General features: G+C 36.5%; 1 protein-coding gene across 1 annotated transcript in view; it reads right to left on the bottom strand.

Annotated features, from left to right (window-relative positions):
• Window positions 1–202: 202 nt before the first annotated feature.
• The window catches only part of LOC100482139 (transmembrane protease serine 11A), a 61322-nt gene continuing 36926 nt past the window's right edge, over window positions 203–24598 (bottom strand). The window contains exons 6-10 of the mRNA XM_034671998.1: window positions 23590–23628; window positions 13451–13622; window positions 6145–6404; window positions 4422–4564; window positions 203–2573 (exon numbers count right to left, since the gene is read on the bottom strand). Coding sequence (XP_034527889.1) covers window positions 2412–2573; window positions 4422–4564; window positions 6145–6404; window positions 13451–13622; window positions 23590–23628 — 776 coding nt within the window. The 3' untranslated portion in view covers window positions 203–2411. The remainder of the gene's footprint in view (window positions 2574–4421; window positions 4565–6144; window positions 6405–13450; window positions 13623–23589; window positions 23629–24598) is intronic.

Here is a 24598-nt window from a genome sequence, read left to right as displayed (position 1 = left end):
AGCCACTGTCTTATTCTGCTACTTCTTTTAGAAACATGATAGTGAATGTTCAGTTTGATCAGGAGACTGTAATTTTTGAATACTCAGTTTCATAATTTTGAGGCATCTCTTGCTTGTCTTTTGTTTTCGAGATTTTATTTATTCATTTATTTTAGAGAAAGGAAGAGAATGGGGGGGAGGGGAGAGAGAGAGAATCTCAAGCAGACCAAGAGTCGGACATTCAACCAACTGAGCCACCCAGGTGCCCCATCTCTTGCATTTCTAAAAATGATCAAATGCTTTCAGAACAATAGTTCTCAACAGGGCACATTTGTCAATGTGTGGAGATATTTTTGGTTATCACAATAATCAAAATGACCCAAACTAGTTATTTAAAAGAAATGAAATTCTTAACAGCAGTTGTAAGATTCATGCTAAGATTTGGCCTAACACAGATTCAGTGATATTATTTGTAGAATGCTCTAATCATCAACTTTATTATTAGATTTAAAATGATATATCAGTACTTGCTTATATGTGAACCAGAATGAAATGGTGCATGGAACAGTTTACCAAACAAAGTTTATAACTCTAGGGTCATTTCTTGAATCTTAACATTAAAAGTCAGATTTATATCTTACCACCACAATATCAACTAATTTGTTAGGCTATATATATTTTTATATGTGAAGAAGCAACTTTATCTTGAAATGAGTTCAGAGAATTGGCAGCCAGCTGCCCAAGTGAATCATATCATTTAAAATTTTTAAGAATTTTCTAATTTAAAATAGATTCAATAGAAGTCACTGAAATTCTTATAGATCTGATTATTTAATAAATATAGGTGATCAGAAAGGGACTTTGTAAGGGAAAGGGCATGTGAAATTGGTACCTGGGCTCTAGGCCCACTGGGGATACAAACTACTTATAGGCTCACCAAGTCATTTACGTTTCCTGGCTTCAGCTGTCTGAACCATAGGTGTTGGCCTGCATGACTTGCAGTCTTTCCTAAGCTTTCAAATTCTGCGAGTCTAGGTTATGGATTTGTGTGTGTGTGTGTGTGTGTGTGAATAAATTGTTAGTGTCTTTTAGATTATTGTAGGATTATTTTCATGCCTTATCAATAACCCATGGGGTGACATTAGTATAAAGTAATTCAATTTTTCAATGGTTTGGCTTATTTTTGGACTATATGAATAAATGACGCCCTGCCCATAAACCTGATGTTTAGCTGACATTGTCACAGAGTAACCACAAAGCCTTCGTTTAATTGTATCATGGAATACACAAGCCTAACTCTCCTAATGTCTTCATGAGACACTTTACTTTGGGGGTACATTTGGTTTTTCAGATCACTTTGTTCATGTGTTCATGTGGTAGGTCCTTAACGTTTATGTTCATTAAAAAATTTTAAAACTAGTGTTTCATTGTTGGAATAGTTTGGCTACTGCCGCAAGCCTTAAGAGATAATTGGCTGCAGCAATTCAAAAGTATGAATGTTTCTTTCTATGTAGAAAGACAAAGCTCATTGATTATTCAACATATTAGCAAATTCTCAATTTTTTTCAAGGCATTTAACCTTGCAGTAATGTACAGAGCCATCCCCTGGTGGTTCAAATATGTAAATGCATCGGTGAAATGTCAAATTTTTGCGCCATTGTTTTGTAATGACTCATGAAGTTACCATCAACTTCCCCCCCAGTTTTTGTACCAAAGATACATTTTTGATTAGCTAATTATTATGTATGCTCATTTATTAATCAGGATTTCTCTGGTTATATAAATCAGTATTTCTCTTTCTCTATGTGTTCGTGTTAAAAAAAATTACCAAAATATTAGGGAGGTTTCACAATAGAGAAAGGTTAGAAGATCTATGGCTTGATTTATCACCATACTTTGTTTCCTAGATATAACTTTTTTTTTTCCTCAAGGATCCTTCCAAAGGGTTTATAAGTAGAAAATGTATTATGGTGAAAAATCTCTTTGGAAAACTTGGAATAATAAGGAAAAATTTTAAAAAAGTGTTTGTGAGCTCAGGAGAAATGATAAAAAATTGTATAAGGTTTTCCTGAACTCTTTAAGAGATTAAAAACTTTCTCACTTAAGGGGACCTTCTTGATAAAGACATTCTAAAAATCATGGATTATTTTCAAAAATTCGCATTACATCTCTTTTATACTCCAGCTTGAATGATGTAGAGAACTGAGTGTCTCTGCTGTATTCTCTCTTCCAGGCTAAACTGACCCACTACTTAACAAGTTTATAAGGATTTAAATTCCTTATAAATTGGCTATGGGTTATTGCTTAATTGAAGTGATTCTAAAATAAATAGTCATTTAACCTCACCTCATTGTACTACATTCACTGACTATTTAAATTCTCATACACATATAGCCTGCTTACAGCTCTCAATATTTAACTTTTATAGTGAATTAGAGGCCTGTTTTTGAAGTGATCCAGTTTCGGTAATAAACCACTTTTGTGTAGACTCCAGGTTTGTTCTTTTGACCACAGTTATCTCCCCAGCTCACAATTCCAATGAGATACCAGGTATCTTTAAGATCCTTTACAACTAAAGGTCCCCCAGAATCACCCTGAAAATAAAAGAAAGAAAATTAGCTAAATATTAAGCTTATTACTTAAAATATTCTGACAAACCACATATTTTATTATTAGATAGCATGNCCAACTAAAGGTCCCCCAGAATCACCCTGAAAATAAAAGAAAGAAAATTAGCTAAATATTAAGCTTATTACTTGACAAACCACATATTTTATTATTAGATAGCATATGTATTGCTTACCAATTATAGAATAATTAATTGAAACATGGATTTCAAAAGTTATAAAAACCTTAAATTTTAATTTCCACATTTTAATTTCTCAGCTTTATAGATATATAATTGACAAATAAAATTGTATATATTTAAAGTATACAACATGAGATTTAACATACATGTGCTTTGTGAAATGATTACCACAATCAGGTTAATTAACACATCTATCACTTCACATAGTTACTGTGTGTGTGTGTGTGTGTGTGTGTGTGTGTGTTTTAAGAATGACTAAGGTGTACTGGCAAATTTCAAGTTCACAACATGGAAACCTAGCTCGTGTTAGTTTTTTTCTGGCTCCAAGCAGGGTGCTTGGACCTCAGTTTTATTGGACAGACTAAACCCCTCACCGAGAACCTCAGTTATAATCACTGTCTTCCTGTCTTGGACCCTGTCCCTGAGTCACTTTCTCGATACTTTCCCCAAGTTTTCTATGGGCGGAGCTTGGTTTTACCATTCACTTGCATAGTCATCAAGCAGGAATCTTACCTCTGCTCCCCAAGTCAGTGAAATCTCTTTATGACCACCTCCTTCCTGAGGCATATCACTAATCTCACCATTTGCCTAGATTCCCATACGCTGTCCACAAATGGACTCTGGTCGCCACCTCCCCCTTGTCCATTTTGGCTTGGACCTCTCTGTGCATTCTCTGAATTCTAGCTGCTTCCCTCCACATTCTCAGCAACTGAGGCTGGATATGTATCAGATTCCGCTTTTACCCAGCCTATATGCTACAAAACTCTCTGCTCCTTTTCTGACAGAGGTTTACATGTATAATTTGTGGGACTCTGGGCAGAGTTCTCTGCCACCGATATCAAAACAGTTTTGCTATTTCACCATGTAGTGTCACCTCCTTGGAGTTTTCAAAATTTTCATGTTATAAAGCAAGTACACAGGAAGAAATATACTTTCTACCTTTGTCAGAAAACATACATGCAGGATAGCTATTGGATAGCAGAGGAAGGCACTGGAAAGGACATCCGGTAGTCCCAACATGACCTAATCCACCCTTTCACTGAGCCTTACAGCCTCTCAGCCCCCTTGTGCTGAGACCCAACAGATTACTTGGGATTCCCTCAAATACGAATTATAATTTCACACATTAATAATTTTTGCTATGCTCTTATTATATATAGAAAAATAATACTCTTATTCTATAATTGGGTAAGGGCCATTTATACTTCAGGTCACATATCCTTCAGTATGATCACTCTGATGCTTGCTGCAAAAATGTCCCCTTCACAATAAAAATATTTGTTATCCCTTATATCATTTAAACAATCTCATCATAGTTCATTGCTCATGATTATTTCGTTTCTAAATGAGAGCGCTTTAAGAAAAGGGACTCTGCTTTATGAACCTTTGGACTTCTGATATTAAGAAAATTTAATTTTGTTGGTTAGTTTGTTTGATAGCATCAAAGAAACTCTGTTTACAGCATTTTGCTTAATAAAACATCTAAAAGGTTTGTGTTGTGTTATCTGCATTTAGAAATTATTGAACTGACAAGGTATTTGTATTGGTACTAACATAAAGAACATAGAATATTTCTTGAAAGAGATAAAAATGTTTTGAGTTAATGATATTAAAATAATCTCTCTCTACCTACCCTGCAGGCATCATATATTCCTTCCAGATATCCAGCACAAAACATTCCAGATTTTATATCATGGCCATATACATGTGGTTGCTTGCACACATCATCACTTATGATTTTCAGTTTGGCTTCTCGAAGATTATTTTGGGATTCCCCTTTAGAGAAAATAAAGTCATATTAGTGTTTACAATCAACATCCTTAGCTAGAATGAAGTGAATGGACTTTTTTCTATTCTAATCTGTTTCCTACTAAAATTGTCAATACAGAATGAGGTTAATGTAAGCAGGTTCTGGAGAATAAATTTCCCTTTAAAATCTGGCACATTTAAATGATAATTATTATCCTTATCACATTTTATAAATATCTATACTAGGAAGAAAAACATTTCCCAGAGTTAAGCAAACTCTCTTGCTGTTATATGTATGTACCTAGACCAGATTTTGTGATCCAGAGTGTATCTAAGTATGCCCAAAAAACACTCAAAAACAAAATCACTTTTATTTATTAGAAGTTTAAATTAGGGGGCGCCTGGATGGCTGAGGTGCCTGGGTGGCTCAGTTGTTAAGCGTCTGCCTTCTGCCCAGGGTGTGATCCCGGCGTTCTGGGATCGAGCCCCGCATCCGGCTCCTCCGCTGGGAGCCTGCCTCTTCCTCTCCCACTCCCCCTGCTTGTGTTCCCTCTCTCACTGGCTGTCTCTCTCTCTGTCAAATAAATAAATAAAAATCTAAAAAAAAAAGTTTAAGTTAGTATATCAAGTTAAATCATTTTAGAGAGGGCCATGGAAGTTTTGTTATCAGAGACTGTCTCTGCACAGTATTCTTATTCCTGACCCCTTTTAAATGAACCTCTAGTTTCGAAGCAGATTTTGCTGCAACTGGACATTGTAGCTGAACAATGAGAAAACCTGTAAAGTGACTGAGGAAGGTGAAAATGAGTAGTGGAGCAAACCAAGGGGAGGAGGAGATGAAAAGGGTCGAGGGAGGTTTACAAAGATGGGGCATAAAGCGAGAGAGGCTTAGAGCGAAGGTGGGCATCAGGATGACAACACACCTGATAAACACTTGGCATTGCATCCAGAACAGCAGTAGCAATAGACTCTAGGGAACATTCGCTTCTCTTATGTCTTCCTTGAAGCCCACCCTCTTGGAACTGCCTCTCCCTTATTCCGTGTGATTCTGACCAGCCTGCCTATCACACATACAGGCACAGGAGTGAGTGTTTGAATTAGCCAGTCAATCCAAGTACCCCTGGACACAAGCAGGGCCAAAGAGACCTTTGCAGGGAATAATGTAGATTCTGGAAAAGAGGACATATTCTTCCCCCCGCAGCTAGTAGGGAAGATAACGTAAACCCTGATGTTGTTGGCCACCTTTGACAGTACATGGAGCTAGAATCCCTCCATAGGAAGGCAACCTCAGGGAAAACAGAGCCAGAAATGGGAAGATTCAGAGATTCAGAATCCAATGACATCATTCTTCATACTCCTGAATCTGTCTCTGTCAGAAACCAGACTCCTCTCATCTCTCTTGACTTCTAAATTACAAGGGCCAAATTTGCTATTTTATTATTATTTTTGCTTTATTAAGAGTTGAATTTCTGTCACTTATAAAATAAGGGCTCTAACTAATCTCACCAAGCTGTGTGGAAATGGCTGGCAGGATAATATTGATGGAGATGAAGTCACACTGTCCTAAATTGGACACAGTGCTCTGTGGTCCTTTTCGAGATACCTACCACCATAGAAGAGTGCTCCAAATCCTGTGATATAGGCAGTGGAATTTGGTTGGAAGACTGCAGAGGCTTCTGGCAGACAAACCCGGCGAATGTCGTCAGTAAAGGTGATCCTGGGAGAGAACTGCACGACAGCAATGTCGTACTCTCTTGCCGGGGAGCGGTATCTTTCATGGACGATAATTCTTCTCACATTTCTTTTCATTAATGGAGGGTTGATTGTTGTCCCAAAGCTAACAGTCCATTGATGTGGATTTGCATTACTAGAAAAGGTTAGAAATGAACAGAATATATAAACTGCACTATAATAATTGCATAAAGTCTAATAAAGAAACTCCATCTTAAAAATATTTGGTTGTAATGATAGTTTTCTTTGACCTTTAAATATAGTCTATTGCTTTTTTGAAAGATAAACTGTGTACAAATGGTATCTTAGAGCTGAAATCCAAAAGAACTATTGAATTCTAGAACTGGAAAGCATATAAACTATCATTCATTTATCTCTTCAACAAATATTTATCAAAATTCTATACTCGGTGAGCCTTTTTTGAAGTGTTGGGGTTAAAGTGGTGAACCAGACAGAAAAGGTGCCTGCTGGTGGCTGTATTCAATTCCAGTGAAGGAAAAAGAGCAAAACAAATTAACAAAGAAATCCAAGCAGTAATAATGGTTATGAATAAAATAAAATAGAGCAATTGAATACAGTACAGGGTGGGTGCATAGATAATTCTCTTTTGAGAATATGATGTTTAGACTGAGACATAGTTGATGAGAAGCCAGCTGTGAGAAGTCAGGGAGGTAAGTTTCCAGACCAACTTCCCAAGGCCTTACACCAGATAGGCTATAGTTCGAGACACAAGGGAAGAACGTGGGGCATGAGGCTGGTGAGGTAGACAGGAACCAGATTTTGGAGTGTCCAATAGGTCATGAATAAAGAGTTTAGATTTTATTCAAGTGATATGGGAATTCCTTGGATGATTTTAAGTCATGAGTAATGTAGTCTTATGTACATTTAAAAAAATCACGTAGGTTCTTTCTGGAGAATAGATTGTTGGAGGCCAAGAATTGACAAGGTAAAAGTTGTCAGAACTCTTGTGAAAGATGACCAAGTGTGGGTGATTTCTAGCTTGCGGGCTTGAGCAACTGGTGGATCATGGTACGTATAGAGATTGGAAAGGTCATGTAGTAATAAAAGGTCATCTAATAAAACCCTTTTTTATACTTAAGGAAAATAAAGTCTAGATGGGTTAAACTATTTGCCTAGTATCATGTCTGCTTGCCTCTCTGCTCTTCTCTTTATTGGACATGGTTTCCCATCAGAATCTATTTATTAGTAGCAAGATAAGTGTTCTTAACTAAGTAACTGAACTAACATCATCCATGAGGGATAAGCAGAGACAGATACTGCCCATACAGATACTTGTTTCTCAACCTAATTATTTCTTAATAGGTAGCTTTAGTCATAGAAAGAAGCATATAAACTTATCTTGGGGCTTAAGTCCAATTTGACAGCTGTAATTGTGTTGGGATTATTATTTTTTTCTCTAAGGCAACTTAAAATTTAAAATATAAATTGTGTTTTTATACACAATTTTGATGTGCAAAAATACTCTATTGAGAAAAACTAAATAAAAATTGGTTTGTGGGGTCTCCTGGTTAGCTCAGTCAGTTTAGTGTCTGACTCTTGATTTGGGCTCAGGCCATGATCTCAGGCATGTGAGATCGAGCCCATGTTGGGCTCTGCACTGAGCATGAAGCCTGCTTAAAATTCTATCTTTCCTTCTCCCTTTGCCCCTCCCTGCTCATGCTCCCTTTCTCTCTTAAAAACAAAAATTGGTTTGTGAACACAATTGTTCATATAGTATAAATATATTGACATTTTTGTTTATAAATCAGTCTTTTGTGAGGTTTATTGATGAAAATTTTCTCCTTCAACTTAATCATGCCTAGATAAACTTAACATAAATCAAGTATTTTGAACTTGGAAATGCAAAGGACAGACCTTGAATTGTATTTATTTAAATGGAAGCGATCATTCTAGAGTTTTCAAACAATGCCCTCATGCTATTTAATACAGCTTGTCCTTGTTATATTCATAGATAACAAACCCGAAAGAAACACCTGACATGAGAGATACTAAGTAAAGATTACAGACAAACTTTCTAAAATTTTAATCTAGGTCCAAATTAAAAAAAGATGCAATTTAATGGTGATAAGTATAAATTAGTAATTTAGATCCCCAACTAAAATGTAAAAAATTAAAGTGTGACTCCTGGTCTGGAAACCATTGCTATAAAAAGGATCTGGGAATTTTGTTGATTATTAGCTTGAAAATCAATCACATGAAAAGAGTTCTTAAAGTGTTCATTTCATATAAGACTGCAATGATATCAAATAATCTGAGAGTAGGGAAGGCCATAAAAAGTCATTTGGTCCTCTCACTGATCCAGTGCTTGAAAGATGGGACTTTGCATGAGGCATATATGCTTCTGTTCAGTTCCACCATCCCCTAACATTGTGACCTTGGGCAAGTTACTTAACTTTTCTTTTCTTCTTCTTCTTCCTTTTTTTAAAACTTATTTATTTGAGAGAGAGAGAGAGAAGATGTGCGTGAGAAGGGAGAGGGGCACAGGGAGAGAGGGAGAGAGAACGTTAAGTGCTGGGCATGGAGCCTGATGCCAGGTCTTAATCTCACAACCCTGAGATCATGACCTGAGCCCAAATCAAGAGTCGGACGCTTAATTGACTGAGCCACCCAGGCACCTCAACTTAACTTTTCTTATTTTCCCTCAGTGTAAAAGGGCTTATCAAGCAGGGTTTACTTAATGAGGTGAGTGTAAGAATTATTTAAAACAAATCTTAAGCATCTAGCCAAAATTTCGTAGCATACCGGAGTTAAATAAATGGTGATAGTTGCTGTTGCAAGAATATACTCTCAAGTAGCAATTGTCTTCTCTTGAACCCTTCTGCAGGTGAGGACCTCTCCTTTCCTTAGAATCTCTTTCTTTACCTTAGAATCCCTTGCATGTTTGAGCAGCTCTGACTGTTGACAAGTTCTTCCTTGGTTCCCTAATTCTCTTCCACAGGAAAGCATCTCAGACATAGGCTTTGAATGGCAAGGCTGTATGGTTATACTAGCACCTTTTTTTTTTTTTAAATCATCTAACACTCTGTACTCTAAGAGTATTTCATTTTGTCAAGTTTTCTTTTAAGTGTGCTGTCCAGGACAGAATTCACTATCCCAGTCAGGATTTGACCAACAAAGAGTCTAATATCGACTTAATTTTGGAATCTGTATTTCTTTTAATTCAATCTAAATCACAATGTAGTTTTGTGAACAACTGAGTCATAGTGGGTTATTTTCTGACAAAAATTTCTAAGCAATTTTCACATGTTAAAACACAAATATGCTTTCAGTACTGAAATACTTGGATTTTTTGGACCCATTTAGAGCTTTACATTTATACTTGCTAAAATCAATCATTTAGTTCTTGCTTATTACTCTAACATACTTAAAGTCCTTTTGAAATTTCTGTTTTTCTTACCCAAACATTGGTTATCCTTTCCAGCATCTGTCATCAGCTACTTTGTTGATTCTAACTTCCACATCACCTGCCAAGCCTAGAAAATACACTGTCTAGGATAGGGTGCAGGATTAAGGTCTTTGGTGGGTCATAAAAAACATCCTCAGCATTTTAATAGCAATTCTTAATCATGAACCTTTAGATAGAATTGTTTAGTTACCAAGCGACCTATTACCATCGCATTCAGTTTATATTGTTTGACGTTTTCAGAAGCCCTCCCATTTTGTCATTATGTCTTTGGTCATATGATCTATTTTGAGAAGTGTATTTAGTTCTTGGAAGCATATTTTAAGGGAGACACTGACAAAATCGAGAACATTGAGAGAACAAAGATTGTAGGACATCTGAAGCTGATGCTGTGAAATTAAGTAGTGATATTTATTTTCACATATGGTTTGGAGATTCTCACTCATTTTATATTGTTCGGCCTGAAAAAGAGATAATAAGGAACTAGTTCTCTCCATGATTCTATGAGGAAAGAAATAAATTTGATCCTTGCTGCTCCAGATGAAAGAACAAATACCAACGTGTGGAAGTTATTAGGTTGCAGATTTGGTGTTTAGTGTTATAAAGATACTTGCAAAAGTAGAATCATCTACCACAAAATTGGCAAACTTTGGAGAAAGTAACCTTCCATTATTTTGAGATATTTAATGCCAAACTAGGCACCTGCATAAGGGATTTCCGTGTGTTCTAACATATTAGCCTATTGAGTTCTGATATCTTTCAAATTTTAAGAATCTAAGTCTCTACACAGATTTAGACTCAGGTAGGCAGAATTTACTATGGTATCCCATAAGTCAGAATTTTATTTGCAAATATCTTCTCCCATTTGGTGGGCTGTCTTTTGTTTTATTTTTTAATGGTTTTCTTCACCATGCAAAAGCTTTTTATTTTGGTGTAGTCCCAAAATAGCAGTGTAGTTTTGGTGTAGTTTAATTTTGCTTTTGTTTCCCTTACCCAAGGAGACATGTCTAGAAAAATGTTTCTGTAACTTATGTCAAAGATATTCCTCCCTATGTTTTCTTCTAGGAATTTTGTAGTTTCAGGTCTCACATTTAGGTCTTTAATCCACTTTGAGTTTATTTCTGTGTATGGTATAAGATGATGGTCCAGTTTCATTCTTTTGCATGTAGCCATCTGGTTTTCCCACCACCATTTATTGAAGAGACTGTGTTTTCCCATCGTATATTCTTGCCTCCTTTGTTGTAGATTAATTGGCCATGCTGGGTTTATTTCTGGGAACTTTATTTTGCTCTATTGATCTATGTGTCTATTTTTGTGCCAATATCATATTTGATTACAACTTTGTAGTATATCTTGAATCTGGGATTGTGATTCATCCAGCCCTATTCTTTCTCAAGATTGCTTTGGCTATATGGGGTCTTTTGCGCAGTGAAGGAAATCATCAACTAAACAAAAAGGAAACCTACTGAGTGGGCGAATATATTTGCAAATGATATATCTGATAAGGGGTTAATATTCAAAATATAAAAAGAACTTATACAACTCAACACCAAAAAAACCCAAATGCTTCAATTGAAAAATGGACAGAGGGCCCTAGTAGACATTTTTCCAAGGAAGACATACAGATGGCCAACAGACGCATGAAAAATGCTCAACATCACTGGTCATCAGAGAAATGCAAATCAAAACCAATTGAGACATCACCTTAAACCTATCAGAATGGCTAAAATTAAAAAGAAACAGGTGTTGGCCAGGATGCAGAGAAAAAGAAACACTTGGGCACTGTTGGTGAGAATGTAAATTGGTACAGCCACTGTGAAAAACCATATGGAGGTTCCTCAAAAAATTAAAAATAGAATTACCTTATGATACAGTAATCCCATTACTGGGTATTTATTCAAAGAAAACAAAAACACTAATTCCAAAAGATATATGCACTCCAAATCAAAACTACAATGAGACTTCACTGCAAACCTGTCAGAATGCCTAAAATCAATAACACAAGAAACAACAGGTGTTGGCAAGGATGTGGAGAAAGGGAACCCCCCTTACACTGTTGATGGGAATGCAAACTGGTGCAGCCACTCTGGAAAACAGTATGGAGACTCCTCAAAAAGTTGAGAATAGAACTACCCTACAGGGGCGCCTGGGTGGCTCAGTCATTAAGTGTCTGCCTTTGGCTCAGCATGATCCCAGAGTCGTGGGATCGAGCCCCACATCAGGCTCCTCTGCTGGGAGCCTGCTTCTTCCTCTCCCACTCCCCCTGCCTGTGTTCCCTCTCTCGCTGACTCACTCTCTGTCAAATAAATAAATAAAATCTTTAAAAAAAAAAAAAAGAACTGCCCTACAATCTAGCAACCACACTACTAGGTATTTACCCAAAGAATACAAAAATACTAATTCAATACATGTACCCTAATGTTTACAGCAGCATTATCTACAATAGCCAAATTATGGAAATGTCCATCAACTGATGAATGGATAAAGAAGATATATATATATATATATATATATATATGTATATATATATGCAATGAGATATTACTTAGCCATAAAAAAGAATGACATCTTAGCCATTTGCAATGACATGGATGGAGCTAGGGCATTATGCTAAGTGAAGTAAATCAGAGAAAGACAAATACCATGTGATTTCACTTATATGTGGAATTTAAGAAACAAAACAAATGAGCATAGGGGAACAAAGAAAGAGAGGCAAACCAAGAAACAGACTCTTAACTATAGAGAATAAACTGATGGCTACCAAAGGGGAGGTGGATGGAGGGATGGGTTAAATAGGGGGTGGGGATTAAGGAGTGCAGTTGTTATGATGAGCACTGGGTTATGTAAGTGTTGAAACACTAACTTATACAGTGGAAACTAATATTACACTGTACATTAACTAACTGTAATTTAAATAAAAACTCAAAAAGAAACCAAAAGAAAAATGTTATATGCATCCCTATGTTTTATTGCAGCATTATTTACAATAGCCCAGATATAGAAGAAACTTAAGTATCCACTGATAAACAAATAGATAAGGAAGATGTGAGGTGTATGCACACATATGTGCATGAGTGCATGCACACACACACACTCACTCACAGAAATGTTACAAAGCCATAACAAAGGATGAGATCATTCTATTTGCAACAGAATGGATGGACCTAGAAAGTATTATGCTAATAATAAGTAATTCAGACTGAGAAAGACAAATACCATATTATTTCACTCATATGTGGAATCTAAAAAAAAAAAAAGGAATAAACAAGTATAATCAAACCTATATATACAGAGAACAAACTGGTGGTTGCCAGAGGGGAGGGGGATTGAAGGATGAGAAAAATATGGAATGAATAACTCACAGGAATAAAAGGCACAGCATGGGAAATATAGTCAATGATGCTGTAATAGCGTTGTGTGGTGACAGATGGCAGCTACCCTTGTGTTGAGCACAGCATAACATATAGAGAAGCTGAATTGCCATAAATACACCTGAAACTATGTAGCATTTATGTCAACTGTACTCCAACATCCCTCCCCAAAACCTGTGTCATGACCAATGAGTGCAAGGATAATGACTACTACCCCCACTAATTTTGCAAAGAAGTATGCAACTATAACATTCTATTAGAAAAGAACCAGAAAGAAAATTTTCTCATTTACCTCAGTAATATTTGGGGGCATTGGTTATTACTCAGAACATAATAAAACTCAGTTTTTTAACAATAGTGGAGGCCAACTTACAGTCAATAACTTACTTCATAAAGCAGTGTGCTGCAGTGATGAGCCACGTATTACTGATCAAGGTGGCCCCACACTGATGTATGTTATTACGCTGAAGGGAAGCTTGCCAAGGCCAGGCAGCCTTGGCCGCAATGTCTCCAGACATTATTCTGTTGACTATTAATGGAGCAACTCGTTTACCACAACCTGTAAGAGATAAGATCATTAAGTTATAAGAAATATCTCTATAGTCTTTGGTTCAGAGTACCTAATAGAGAACTGTAGTGTAGTATTGACATTTATCATTATATAAACATGTACAATATCAATATCTATTCTCTGTGTTACCTGATATGTTGATGTTTTGCTTATCCCTGTATTTATAGATGTGGATATATATTGCCTACTAAACTATGTTAAATTACAAAGGGTTGACATATCACAAAGTATGTGTCCTGAGGACATACGGTATCCATTGTCTAGATGTCCTGGGAAATCCTACTAAGACTATTGCTTCCCAGTTTCAGATGATCCAGTGTGTTACTTTGACATAACGCCTTCACCAGAAGAACTCCCCAGACCAATAATTGCCCATTTGTTGGAACTCCTTCTCTCATATAATTTTCTGCATGACTAGTTCTTAAAGTGTGCATGGGTTAATGTATAATGACCAGTTTCTCACTCATCAGGATGGAGAGTTCCGTATTTCCACATAAACATCCCATTCACTATTGGTGGGAATAAATATGTACTCTATTATATGCATCAGATCATAGATTACTTTGCTGCTTAGGGTTCCTAAGAATTAAGCCTGTTCTGAACATGGTGCTAATAAAGAAAATATGGTAGATTCAATTCTTGTTCCAACTAATCGTATATCAAAAAAAAAAAAAACCCACCTCATTTTACTGATATTGACTACACTGCATTGCGGCCAGTCATTTTAGAAATCTCCACCACTCTGCCATTACTCTAGTTTAGACTACCATTTTTCTCATCTGGTGGACTGCAACAGCTTTAGCTCATTGCCCTACTTCTGGTCCTGCTCTTCTAATCTATTCTCCATACTGAAAACTTAGTGATCTTTCTTATATGTGTAAACACTTTAGTGACTTCCCATTGCCCTCCAAATAAAGTCAAAATGTTTCAGCATAGTTCTGGTCCTTGATCACTGTTAATCATACTCATTTCCCATGTTCACCAACCCCCATTCTATGTTCCAGTTACACTGACATTTTTCAATTACAAGAAATGACCATGTTATTGCTTTTCTGAAGACATTTTTACATACTACTGCCCCTGCCCAGGGCATTCATCCCACTTGTCACTTGACTTCTCTCTCTCCTGTCTCAGGGATCACTTTCTTACCCTACACGACCAGGTTAAGCTGACTCTGTGATTGACTGTCAATTGCATTGTGCACTTTCTCTGTTGTAGCATTTTTCACAGTATTTTAACATTTCCTGATTTATACATGTCTTCCTCTATCTTTGAACTCTTCATTTTAGGAGAGGGATTGAGTCTTATTCGTAGTCGTATTCACTTTCTGGCACTTGGTAGATGTGAAAAAAATACTCATTGAATGAACGAACGAACGAATGAATGAATGAATAGAAATATATAGTGTGCTTGCAAGACACAGAGGCAAATGCATGAATACCTTTGCTCAAATTCATCACTACTTTGATAAAATCTTTCAAAATTTAGGCCACAGTGATATGAAGTGATCCCAGGAGCTGCTGTCAGCCATGAAAATGAATGTATTAAGCAAATTTTATAGACAGTCACAGACAATAAGGTCTATTTCCTCCCCATTTATTGCTTTCTTGTGATTTCATTTCTCAGCAGAAAAACCATTTCACAGCATTTTTAAAAATTAGAAAAGCAAGTCCACTTATTCCAAGACAGAAATACATAANATTTCACAGCATTTTTAAAAATTAGAAAAGCAAGTCCACTTATTCCAAGACAGAAATACATAATTTCTTCAAATTGCCCCCAAATTCCCACCATGTAAAATGTTTTTCTTGAACATGATGAAAAAGATCAGTCTCAGAGTTAGAAAAAAGTATTTCCATCTGTTGTCCATCTGTTACTCTCTTCCAAAGAAAATGTGTGACATGGATGGGAAATTATGAGCTAATACTAGAAGATATTGTCCTTTTTGATGTGGAAATTGAACTCGTTTTTATAAGCTAACTAGACTTACATGCTTGGACAGTTAGCTTCCCTGTTGATGAGCTCATTGCTGAAAAACAAAATAGAATATAGAATGATAATGTGATATTCTCTTAGTTGTTCTTTCAGAGCATATTGACTGTATATGGATTCCAGAGAGTTGAGCATATAATCAGTAGAATGGAAACCCAATAAACAAGATACGTATACAATTTTTATAGATATTTCTAGGCAACCTCTAATTAGGTGGATAAATCCCCAAGCAGTAGGTGATTAAGGCACAAATAGTGGATGATTAAAACCCACAAATAGTTTGAATTAATACAGAGCAGTGGTTTCCTAATGATGCAGGATGTAGCCTTTTTGGATTTCACCTCAGGAGATAGAGAAAATGGGGAAAGAGGGAGCAAGTAGATGGGGTCTCCAAGCTCAAACCCAGCAGCTCTGCTTTTATTTCATTTATTTAAGAATTCACTTAGGCCTTTCTTTAGTCAAAGGGTTTAGGAATGCAAAAATCTTTGAAACCACCCACATAAGCTATATTTATTTATTTATTTTTTATTTTAAAGATTTTATTTATTTATTTGACAGAGAGATAGCCAGTGAGAGAGGGAACACAGCAGGGGAGTGGGAGAGGAAGAAGCAGGCTCATAGCGGAAGAGCCTGATGTGGGGCTCGATCCCGGAACGCCGGGATCACGCCCTGAGCCAAAAGCAGATGCTTAACGACTGCGCTACCCAAGCGCCCCCACATAAACTGTATTTAAAATACTTCTAAAACACAGTTACTAAATTATCAAAATAATTTTTTCTGAAGAATAAACTATTATGTATTCTTATCCAACATCTGAATATTGCTAAAGATCAATTATTGGACAGGATCTAAAATTAAATTCTCTCAATTTCCAACGGAGTTAGGAATCTGACAAAGGACACATGAACATTTTGATTTAAATTGGTGGAAGGTTATTTGAAAACTGTGAGGATTTTCTTTATCTTTTTTCTTGTAAAAGATTTTATTTATTTATTTGACAGAGAGAGAGACAGCCAGCGAGAGAGGGAACACAAGCAGGGGGAGTGGGAGAGGAAGAATCAGGCTCATAGCAGAGGAGCCTGATGTGGGGCTTGATCCCACAACACCGGGATCACACCCTGAGCCAAAGGCAGACGCTTAACTGCTGTGCCACCCAGGCGCCCCTGTGAGGATTTTCAAAATAAAAAGGCTTACTGAGCAGAATGAGGATAAACTGTTTTACTTATTTCAACCAATGCCATGTTTCTCAGACTCATACTCTCTGCCTCTAACTTTACATTGTGCAAAATAAGAATGTTTCTCTCTACTCACCTTCTATAAATCCTACTTGGCAAACTAGTGATGATGAATTCTGTGAAGTGGGAATTTTGAAAATATTCAATTCAAGAATAGCCTTACATGCGTGCCCAAGTCATTATATAGTGAAGAATCAATTGCTCAGGACAGATTCTCAGTATTTACTCTACGGAAGAACTCAATTTTCTGTCAAATGTTGTTTTCAAGTAGGTAAATTTCTTGTTTCATTTTTAAAAAAACTAATTTAATATGCTCCATATTAGTTAGTAATGAATTAAAGTGGAAAATAGCATAACATTAGAATTCTTCCTTAAAACTTTATCTTAGTTTGAACAAGATGCAAATTGCCCTTTTCCAGGAAGGATACCAGGCTGCTTGAAATGGTTGAGTGTAACTGGAGGATTGAATTCTTAGGGAGAATGATTACACTTAGAGTTAAAATACCCCCACGCAAGTAACTAGCTGTTGATATCTAATTTTTACCAAATAATTTTACTTTTTGTGTGTAGGAGTGAAATAAACATTAACACGTTAGTCATGAAAATGACCCTCCAATATACCTCTGAGTTGAGAGTAATTGAGTTAGTATTCGGAGGAATACTACGTGCTACAAGTAACATAAGGGGAACTGGAGCACACATGAACCAAATGTGGGCAGTGAGCTGATCTTTCACAACCATGGTATTTGCAATGCAAAGAAGCTGATTGTAGCTTTGCTTTGACACCATTGTATCCCGTGAAGGATCCATACCACACAGTTTTTGTTTTTCAAGAGAAACCCCAGAAAACAAAGCAAAACAAACAAAACAAAACCAACCCACAGATTCTTGACAAATAACAGATAATCTTGGGCTGCAGGGTTATTTCTAGACTTGGTCTAGAATTTCAACAGTTTTCCACTCATTGGAAGCCGCCCAGATTGAGTGTTTCTGGAGAGCTGTGATTTTTCCTGTTAAGAATTGCCATGAGGATTCTGCCAAGCTTTTCACTAAATGGGTTTTCCTAAGTGTTAGTAAACACTGCTCTTTTTACAGTTGGAAACTTAGAAACTTTCAAGGTTCCAGCTTTTTCTACTACCAATCACTTGCATTATGCTTTCAGTTTTCCAAAGCATGTGTAAAACTTACTAGCTTTCTAAGTGGTAATGGCCTATATATGTTTCACATTTTCTATTTTCTTGTATATCCTCATGTTATTTCTATGATTACAGAAAGAACCATTGCAATTTTATGGATGAGAGAATGGAGGTAAAGTCATGGGCCAATTACTTGGGTGGTCTTGCAGTGACTCCCTGGGGTTAGAATCCAGTAACTTTCAAATCAGTTTCTCCATCAGCACACCTTGCCTTTTAAGCTACTAGTCATTAAAATAAGCTGTAGCACACAAACTGAGCCTGTAAAAATAAAAAAGGCCAGGCAACTGTAACCATTTTGTGCTTCATTGCTGGTTTCAGATAGCTCAGGCTTTCAAATTTCTGGCAAATTAACTGGTTGTTGGAAATCACATGCAACACATCACGTAATTTATCAGAATTGCCACTATTTCACAACCTCAATTCATTTGTCTCCCCACCTAACAAGGTGGATTAAGCCCTTGACAGGTTCTTCCCTCCTGGGTTGGGAAAGGTCCCCACCTTCATTCCCGGAGTAGCTGACTCTTCACCAGCAAACTCCTGCCCATCCCATTCCCTCAGATTTTCACTTCCTGGTCAGGTTTCCTCTTGGAGTCAGCCAGACCCTTACAAGGGTAGGGCATCCTGTTTCACCTCTGATATTAATCACTTACTCTGAGACTCTCTAAGGCTGGTGTGCATTGGAATTTGCAGGAGAAATCTGCACTTGGGTGCCAGAAGGAGGTGTTGCAGAAGTAGCTTAATGCACAAGGGTAAATAGGTTTCTGTCTAGCTGGACGCCCACCACAGAGCCTTTAGAATGCTAATGTAAGAGATGAATATCATACACAGAACTCCTAAGATGTGTTTGACCGCAGAACACTTTTTTATGTAGAGCCTCTCAAGAAAGTAGAGATCCAGATTTGAATCTTACATACTTTTATTTATTAGCATCCTTAATTTTTTGTCTCTCTTTTATATTTATAGAGGTAAATTTGCCTACTTCCTAAGAATATAGAAACTAGATGCTGCATGTGAAGGGTGTACAAAAGGGCCTTGATAAAGATTGGTTTGCCTTTTTAGAGCAATGATAATGGCATAGTGGTTCCAGTGATTTTTTTCTAGCTCAGTGATTTTTAAAACATCACTTATAAGGTGGCTTTATCCAAAGTTGGTTTATCATTTTCCCAAATGCCCACAGGAGAAAAAGTTAAGAGAAACTTCAAAATTTCACTATATACAGAAACCATCCATATTTTTAAAAGGCAACAAATGAGTTTATGTTTTAGGAAGGTCCCACCCTGAAAAACAGCTGTTGCTAAATGCTTGGAATTTTCACTAGCTTAGTCATAGAGGCAGTGGTTGGGTCAGGTTAATTCTCTGTTAGTGGTAAGGTTTGCCTTTATTTAAGGATGAGTGCCAGTCAATACCTACAGGAAAAACCACTTGACCACTAACTTCAGACATGCTTTCATCAGAGAAACATAAAACCTCGAAATACCATTTTTTAACTTGAAAATTTTTTCCCATCTAAATTCTAGCTGTTATTTGGATTGGAAGTAATGGCAAATAAGTTTAAGATTAGACATAAAAATGGACATAATAGAACACTTCACATCTGATAGAAAGCTGTACCTACTTACCATTAACTTGAACTGAAGAGGCATTTATGGGTAAGGCTCTTGTGTTCCTTATCTTCTGATTTAAGATGCTTAGGACTTTCTTCTTTATTAAGGCCCTTTGCTCAGTAGAGGGGAACTGGAACACCATAATGATATCTGCTTTCACACCATCTTCCTCTGGACTACAAACATACAAGAGGAAGGTGTTTATTCAAAGAATACATCAGGTCTTATACTCTTCCTGGATTTAATGCTCCTGAATTATGCCTTACTTGCTAAAAGTGTTGAGGACTAATCTTCTTATGTTGATATTCATCTATGTTGCTGTCTGACCCAAGATCATTTCTTATGTTCCCTTCCATCATGTTTTGATTAAATTTTCCCCATTAATTTGAAGTCTTGTTATAGCAGTTGGGTAAGACTCAGATATCAAAAAAAATTTCATCAAAATCGTAAAGTCTGAGGATGGGAAGAAACTTTAGTGGTCTCTTTGGCCAATCACTCATGTATCTGATACCTACATCACCTCTAAGCATCCATGGTCCTCCAACCGTAGTGCGGTAATTAAAATGATGGGAAATTTACTTCCCTCCAGAGGCTGTTTCTCTTTGGTCAGCTCTGACTTTAAGAGAATTCTTTATTTCGAGTTGAAATATGTCTCCTTATAGCTTCCATCAAATTAGGCTTAGGCCTACCAGTTGGGACATATATAAAACATCAATTTCCTCTCCCACATAAAATATTTGAAGACAGTGACATTCTTGGTTCCTGAGTCTTCTCCAAATTAAATACGCCCAGTTCCTTGAACTTTTTTTCATATAAACAAGTTCAAGTCCCTTTACCTGTAGTATTCAGTTTTTCCTCTTAAATAGGAAAACCAAACAATTAAAGACCTTTAAAAAAATTGAAATCTATGTATTGATTTGCCATGTCTCTTATTTTTACACTTCAGAAGACACAAGCTCTGAAAAGCACTACAGCCTAATTCTCCTGAATCCTTTAACTAAAAACAGGAAATCATATTGATTCTGAGGCATTTTATATATCATGGTTCATTTAAGCTCTAGAATGTGAAGATACAAAGAATCAGAATTTTATGTCAAATTGGCAAATGTATGACCAAGTAATTTTCCATTCTGAAACAGAAGGAAAACATTGTTTATCAGGTGGAATTTCTCTAGACCCACACAAAAACTTACATAGTCATAATGACTCTAAATTCAAAGGAGTTCACAAGACTATAATAATGTTTCTAGAATGTTATGGCAAATCAGAATTTGAAAAGAAAGGATATAAAATCCAGAGAATTTCAGCAAATATGTGTTTTTTTTAATCTCCTAGACATTGTAGAATTTATACAATTTATATTATAAAAACCTTCCGGAGGTCATTAGCTATTTAGTAAATGTGTAAGGAACCTGGAGTAAGTCTTTCAATAAGTCATTAGTCTGTTGATGAGAAAGTTTATTATTATTTCCTTCATATAAATCTGTCTGAATATATTCATTTTTTTAAGAGGATGAGTCCTACAGTCCATACATTTGCACCTATTATGTATTTATGTTCTGCTACGTGCTTTCCAAATAACACAGTTGAAAACTCTGAGCAATTTCTGTAATTCGTATGAGCCTTCCCCCTCTACCATAACAAACAGAAAATTTGTTAAAACAGGAACATCTTTTTGTTTGGGTATGCCTCCTGGGACTTCATTATAGGTAAAACTTACAGTCCCATTCTGTAGTCAACTTTGCCTTCTTATTTTCAAACTGATACGTCTGTCAAGACAACTTGGTGGGTTTTCCCAAGGCCACAGGTTCTGGTAGTCCTGGGCCTTACAACCCATTAATGGGGTTTGAATCTTTGTTCTGTCCCTTGGGGAACTTTGAATATATCACTTAACTTCCCCGCGCCTTAGTTTTTGCATTTAGAAAATGGGTCAACTCTACATTTCCAGACTGCTGTAGAAATACTATTCATGAGAAATCTTAGCCAAGAGCCAAGCTCAGGAGGCAGCAGTATACGAGAGTTCCCATCTCCTTTGCCCTATGTCCCTCCATGCCAGGAGTCCACCTTTGCCCAGACATACATACGTCATTCTGACTACTTGGTTCTTGATATAATGCTTGTTCAAGGCTGAATCTATAAATATCTCATCCACCTGTTATTACAATAAGAGGAAAAACTCTGTGTTAATAAGATATTTTATAATAAGAATATCCTTTTGATTAAATGCTAAAGCAATAGAAGTTTTAACATGAGTAATATTTAAACCAATGGTTCTCGACTCTTACAGAGAAACAATCACTGGCATATTTTTTAAAAAAATTATTATTATAGATACTGGAGCCCCTCAAAGTTTTGGTTACAATTGATTAGGAGGGAACCTAGGCATTCATATTTTTAAAAACCTCCCCAGGGGCGCCTGGGTGGCTCAGTCATTAAGCGTCTGCCTTCGGCTCAGGGCATGACCCCGGCATTCTGGGATCGAGCCCCACATCAGGCTCCTCTGCNCATTCACTATTGGTGGGAATAAATATGTACTCTATTATATGCATCAGATCATAGATTACTTTGCTGCTTAGGGTTCCTAAGAATTAAGCCTGTTCTGAACATGGTGCTAATAAAGAAAATATGGTAGATTCAATTCTTGTTCCAACTAATCGTATATCAAAAAAAAAAAAAACCCACCTCATTTTACTGATATTGACTACACTGCATTGCGGCCAGTCATTTTAGAAATCTCCACCACTCTGCCATTACTCTAGTTTAGACTACCATTTTTCTCATCTGGAGGACTGCAACAGCTTTAGCTCATTGCCCTACTTCTGGTCCTGCTCTTCTAATCTATTCTCCATACTGAAAACTTAGTGATCTTTCTTATATGTGTAAACACTTTAGTGACTTCCCATTGCCCTCCAAATAAAGTCAAAATGTTTCAGCATAGTTCTGGTCCTTGATCACTGTTAATCATACTCATTTCCCATGTTCACCAACCCCCATTCTATGTTTCAGTTACACTGACATTTTTCAATTACAAGAAATGACCATGTTATTGCTTTTCTGAAGACATTTTTACATACTACTGCCCCTGCCCAGGGCATTCATCCCACTTGTCACTTGACTTCTCTCTCTCCTGTCTCAGGGATCACTTTCTTACCCTACACGACCAGGTTAAGCTGACTCTGTGATTGACTGTCAATTGCATTGTGCACTTTCTCTGTTGTAGCATTTTTCACACTATTTTAACATTTCCTGATTTATACATGTCTTCCTCTATCTTTGAACTCTTCATTTTAGGAGAGGGATTGAGTCTTATTCGTAGTCGTATTCACTTTCTGGCACTTGGTAGATGTGAAAAAAATACTCATTGAATGAACGAACGAACGAATGAATGAATGAATAGAAATATATAGTGTGCTTGCAAGACACAGAGGCAAATGCATGAATACCTTTGCTCAAATTCATCACTACTTTGATAAAATCTTTCAAAATTTAGGCCACAGTGATATGAAGTGATCCCAGGAGCTGCTGTCAGCCATGAAAATGAATGTATTAAGCAAATTTTATAGACAATCACAGACAATAAGGTCTATTTCCTCCCCATTTATTGCTTTCTTGTGATTTCATTTCTCAGCAGAAAAACCATTTCACAGCATTTTTAAAAATTAGAAAAGCAAGTCCACTTATTCCAAGACAGAAATACATAATTTCTTCAAATTGCCCCCAAATTCCCACCGTGTAAAATGTTTTTCTTGAACATGATGAAAAAGATCAGTCTCAGAGTTAGAAAAAAGTATTTCCATCTGTTGTCCATCTGTTACTCTCTTCCAAAGAAAATGTGTGACATGGATGGGAAATTATGAGCTAATACTAGAAGATATTGTCCTTTTTGATGTGGAAATTGAACTCGTTTTTATAAGCTAACTAGACTTACATGCTTGGACAGTTAGCTTCCCTGTTGATGAGCTCATTGCTGAAAAACAAAATAGAATATAGAATGATAATGTGATATTCTCTTAGTTGTTCTTTCAGAGCATATTGACTGTATATGGATTCCAGAGAGTTGAGCATATAATCAGTAGAATGGAAACCCAATAAACAAGATACGTATACAATTTTTATAGATATTTCTAGGCAACCTCTAATTAGGTGGATAAATCCCCAAGCAGTAGGTGATTAAGGCACAAATAGTGGATGATTAAAACCCACAAATAGTTTGAATTAATACAGAGCAGTGGTTTCCTAATGATGCAGGATGTAGCCTTTTTGGATTTCACCTCAGGAGATAGAGAAAATGGGGAAAGAGGGAGCAAGTAGATGGGGTCTCCAAGCTCAAACCCAGCAGCTCTGCTTTTATTTCATTTATTTAAGAATTCACTTAGGCCTTTCTTTAGTCAAAGGGTTTAGGAATGCAAAAATCTTTGAAACCACCCACATAAGCTATATTTATTTATTTATTTTTTATTTTAAAGATTTTATTTATTTATTTGACAGAGAGATAGCCAGTGAGAGAGGGAACACAGCAGGGGAGTGGGAGAGGAAGAAGCAGGCTCATAGCGGAAGAGCCTGATGTGGGGCTCGATCCTGGAACGCCGGGATCACGCCCTGAGCCAAAAGCAGATGCTTAACGACTGCGCTACCCAAGCGCCCCCACATAAACTGTATTTAAAATACTTCTAAAACACAGTTACTAAATTATCAAAATAATTTTTTCTGAAGAATAACTATTATGTATTCTTATCCAACATCTGAATATTGCTAAAGATCAATTATTGGACAGGATCTAAAATTAAATTCTCTCAATTTCCAACGGAGTTAGGAATCTGACAAAGGACACATGAACATTTTGATTTAAATTGGTGGAAGGTTATTTGAAAACTGTGAGGATTTTCTTTATCTTTTTTCTTGTAAAAGATTTTATTTATTTATTTGACAGAGAGAGA

This window comes from Ailuropoda melanoleuca, chromosome 11, assembly GCF_002007445.2.
Source record: "Ailuropoda melanoleuca isolate Jingjing chromosome 11, ASM200744v2, whole genome shotgun sequence".
Classification (NCBI taxonomy): Eukaryota; Metazoa; Chordata; class Mammalia; order Carnivora; family Ursidae; genus Ailuropoda; species Ailuropoda melanoleuca.
This window is presented reverse-complemented; position numbering and strand designations above follow the sequence as displayed.